The sequence below is a fragment of the Halyomorpha halys genome, unplaced genomic scaffold (assembly GCF_000696795.3).
Source record: "Halyomorpha halys isolate HHAL.00 unplaced genomic scaffold, Hhal_1.1 Scaffold615.1, whole genome shotgun sequence".
NCBI classification, from domain to species: domain Eukaryota; kingdom Metazoa; phylum Arthropoda; class Insecta; order Hemiptera; family Pentatomidae; genus Halyomorpha; species Halyomorpha halys.
In genome coordinates this window covers 233,410-237,960 of record NW_027105445.1, presented here as the reverse complement: position 1 = coordinate 237,960, position 4,551 = coordinate 233,410, and the positions used below count along the sequence as shown (strand labels likewise).

General features: G+C 31.6%; 1 protein-coding gene across 1 annotated transcript in view; it reads right to left on the bottom strand.

Annotated features, from left to right (window-relative positions):
- The window catches only part of LOC106684785 (Odorant receptor 67b), a 19,172-nt gene that overhangs the window by 10,551 nt on the left and 4,070 nt on the right, over nucleotides 1-4,551 (bottom strand). Inside the window, exon 2 of the mRNA XM_067051364.1 lies at nucleotides 1,503-1,896. Coding sequence (XP_066907465.1) covers nucleotides 1,503-1,896 — 394 coding nt within the window. The remainder of the gene's footprint in view (nucleotides 1-1,502; nucleotides 1,897-4,551) is intronic.

Sequence of the window (4,551 nt, the reverse complement as noted above, 5' to 3'; positions counted from 1 at the left end):
GAATGGGAAGTTTAGAGCGTTTGTCAAGTAAGTGTTGTAGCAATCGGAATCTACGAGCAGTTTCTTGTCGTTTCAGTCTTGTGTGTGTATTCCAATAGTTCTCATTATATGACTTTTTGAAAAGCAACATTTCATAAAAAATGCTCTGGAAAATCAGTAGTTAGTGAATTTATTTTGAGAAATCTATATCTCAAAAACCAGTTGTCGTACAGATTTCTATTAGCACTCAAATTAAAGTTAACTTAATGCACTATAAAGTAGTTTATTACGTTTATCTTCGTAGGAGTAGAAGTTTTCATGATATTTGACAAAATGGGTTCACAAAATGTTGATTTCTAGCTGTTCAGACAAACATTTTGACATATGAAAAACATTAAATCAAGAAGTATTAGACGTGCAGATGTCTGCTAGTACTCAAATTAAAGCTAGTTTAATGTTATAAAGCTATAAAAAAGTTTATTACCGTATCTTCGTAGGAGTTGTAGGTTTCATGATATTAAAATAAATTGTAATTGACAAAATGTCATGTGTAAATTTTATGTTTATACTTCAATATCATGAGAACTATGAACCTATGAAGATACGTGTAATTAATTCATTTATAGCACATTAAACTAACTTTAATTTAATCTGTAGGGCTCATATTTTACCACATTCACTCCTCTTTAAATGATGTTCTATTAGATTTTTAGTGTTGTTAATAATTTTAAAGAGAGGGAGCTCGGAAAGAAAAAAATAATGTTTTTTAACGTTTTGAAACTGCCGCCAATTTGAATCCCCCTATGTATATTTGGAAGAATCATCAAATTTGACTAGTAATCATATATAGTTTTTATTAAAGTTGTCAAAACTTTATAGAAATAACTGACTTTTTTCTCCTCTTGTGCTCTTTTACTATGAGACCTAATGGAGTTGGAGTATATCAAAACTGGATCTCAAGAACAATGGAACATAATGTTCTTGAGATACAGGTTTGATATACAAAGCAACAATACAGTACAAAATGACGAAAAATCAGTAATTAGTGTATTTATTTTGAGAAATCTATATCTTAAAAGCCAACCAACGAACAGATAAGCTGTCTATAAGCATTCAAATTAGTTTATGGCCTTTATTTTCGCAGGTATCACAAAATAAATGTTCATTTATAATTCATAAATGTTGATTTCTAGTTGTTCGACCAAACATTTTGAATTGGGGGCTGTTTCAAAACGTTAAAAAAATTAATAACTGAAATAACTTCTTTTTTCACCCTGGCTCTTGTACTATGGGTTTAGACATAAAAAATATTACGAAATTGAATGAAAATATAATTTCGACGCACTAGTGCCTGCATGGTAAATCAGTTGACTTGAGTCCACCCCAAAATTCTGGGACAATTTCGACCAACCAATCAGCCCAAGTGCCAAAATTCTTGTTGCATTCAGGGATTTAATAATTAATTTTTTTTTTGTAATACAAAAAATTATAATAAGATTCTTTTTTAATATACCATTACTTACTTCAGTAAAGTATTGTGTTCCTTAACACACATTTGTATGATCTCCTGGTCAGACTCCCCACCTCGCATGTCCATCTTCTCCATCGTCGAATTCTTTTCCTGCTTTCCCATGACGGATACCGTGTTGGAGAGCAGAAGCAGCCTGTGGCAGATCTGGTTGATGATGAGAAGGAACACAGTGTCACCCATGACGTTGCCCGTGAGGGTGACGAAGACACAGTAGAGAGTGTACCAATAGTCCAAGGCGACTTCCTCGTAGGGTCCCGTCTGGTAGCGACTGTAGTAGGGAGTCGACCTGGTCGGGGTAGAGTTGATGAAGTAGCCGTAGTTGTGGGTTACCAGGATGGCCGCCACTGCCGATTCGTAGAGGATCGTCGTCTTCTTTACCAACTTACCTAACAATAATTTTTTTTTTTAAATACTTTTTATTTATTGATAGATATTACAATCTGCCACACAATTGTGAGCAATAGTTGAATGATCATACTAAAATAAAATAAAATAAGAATACAAATAAATAAATGAATGAAAAAAAAAAATCTCTCTTAGGACATACACAAACAGAAGGATAAACAAAATGAACATAATCAAACTATTTAAGATGTCCCACATTTTGATTTTGATACTTACGGGTTCATAATGGAATAATATCGGGTCAAACATTCCGAAGCTCTCCCGAAGTTTTCTAATCTGCGTTACCCCAATCTATGATTACTTTAATGAAAACTATGTATAATTAATAGTCAAAATTGATGAGTCAGCCAATTATAGGTAGGGGGAATAACAAAAGGCGGCTGTTTCAAAGCGATAAAAAAAAAAATTCATTCGGAGCTCTTTATCTCAAAACGTAGGAACACCACAAGAAAAAATAAGAGAACGTCATTTAAAGAAGAGTAAATTTGCTAAAATATGAGCTCTAATAGAGTTATTTACGTTAAATAGTTTTCGAGATATAGCTTTTTAAAAAGCAACATTTCATAAAAATGAAAGGAATATGGTCCGGGTGCGGTCAAGAAAAACTCAAATAGTAGAAATATACTAATTTAATGAGCCAACGTTTCCCCCCACGTTGCAGGGCTTCTTCAGGGCTATTTTGACGGCAGTCAAAACTAAAATACTACACTATACCACATTTTAGTTTTGACTGCCGTCAAAATAGCCCTGAAGAAGCCCTGCAACGTGGGGCGAAACGTTGGCTCATTAAATTAGTATATTTCTACTATTTGAGTTTTTCTTGACCGCACCCGGACCATATTCCTTTCATTTTTACACACGGTCAATCAATAATCTTCCAGTATTTCATAAAAATGATGTATGGGACGTACTTAAAGATCAGTAGTTAGTGAATTTATATTGAAAAATCTATATCTCAAAAACTATTTGACGTACAGATGTCTATTAGCACTCAAATTAAAGCTAGTTCAATGAGAAATAAAGTATTTTGATGATTATCTTCGTAGGAGAAATAGTTTACATTAAATTTGCTAAACAAATTGATTTATAGTTGTTCAGACAAATTTTCATTTGCCAAATTTATATTCATTTGTGAATATCATAAAAACTACTATCCCTACGAAGATAAGTGTCATAAACTACATTATAGTAAGTTGAATTTCCTTTATTTTTTTTTAGTGTTGGCAGACATATGTGCATCTTATGGATCTAGAGATATATTTTTCAAAAATCCAATATTCTATCCGAACAACTATAAATTAACATTTTGTGAGTTTATTTTGTCAAATATCATAAAAATTACTATTCCTACAAAGATAAACATAATACACTATTTTGTAGTAAATTTAACTAGTTATAATTTGAGCACTGGCCAACATCTGTACGTTTTACATAAATCAAACGTACTGTATGAACAACTATAAATCAATCTATTTTAGCAAATATCATGAAAACTAATATTCATACGAAGTTAAAGGTAATAAACGTATTTATAGTCTATTAAACTATCATTAATTTGAGTGCTAATAGACATATGTACGTGTCAAAGTTCATGTGATATAGATTTCTCAAAATAAATTAGCTAACTACTAACTTCTTTCAGAAGATTTTTAAGAAATTTTACTTTTTAAAAAGCTATATCTCGAGAACAATTGGATGTAAATAGCTCTTCTAGGGCTAATATTTCAGAAAATTTACTCTTCTTTATTATCAAATAATGTTCTCTTAGATTTTCTAGTGTTGTTGGTAGTTTTTAATGATATAGAGCTCCGAATGAAAAATTAATATTTTTTTAAGGTTTTGAAACAGCCGCCATTTTTTGCCCCCTACCTATACCTGGTAGACTCATCAATTTTGACTATTAATTATACATAGTTTTCATTTAAATAATCAAAAATTGGGGTGAGATAACTGCCCTTTTTTCTTCCCGGCTCTTTTACTAAAATTGCTGAGTCAAACAGTTGTTACTGTCCAGCTGCAGTAACTTTAAAAAACATTGTTTGGTAAAGCAAGTACAACTCATGTTAAGTCTTTTTATGAAACAGGACGAAGTTTGCGCTTAATGATAATGATATCTGCTTAGTTTGGTAACTGAAGGATGGAAATATCAACTAGTCAATTAGTAGTAGTAAAATTGATTTCAAAAATCTTGAGTTATTTAAGAGATGGAGAAAAATACAAACTATTAATTTTCTAATTCTGTAGAGAATGAAAAAATTATATATTTTTTAGTTATTTACAACTGTATAAAATTATATACAAGTAAATTTGCTATTAGAATTAAAATGACATTATACAAACATGTGAGGAATCTACTCATAGATAAAACTCCAATTACGTTACTAGAGAAGATCTCGGGGGCATATTCTTTTCGGACGCCATGGTGGATTATCATGTATTGAAAGAGAAACTAGGTTAGAAACAAGTAAATTCTAGGGTGGTTGGAAAGTTTATCATGAAAAGATTGATCGGGTACTGACCAAATCGCCATACAGAACATTGAAGTCCTGAAGGAAGACTTGATTTGTGACAAAGTAAGGAGCACTAAGGATTTTGGACTGAATGGATTGAATACGAGAGGAATTCATTGGTTTAGT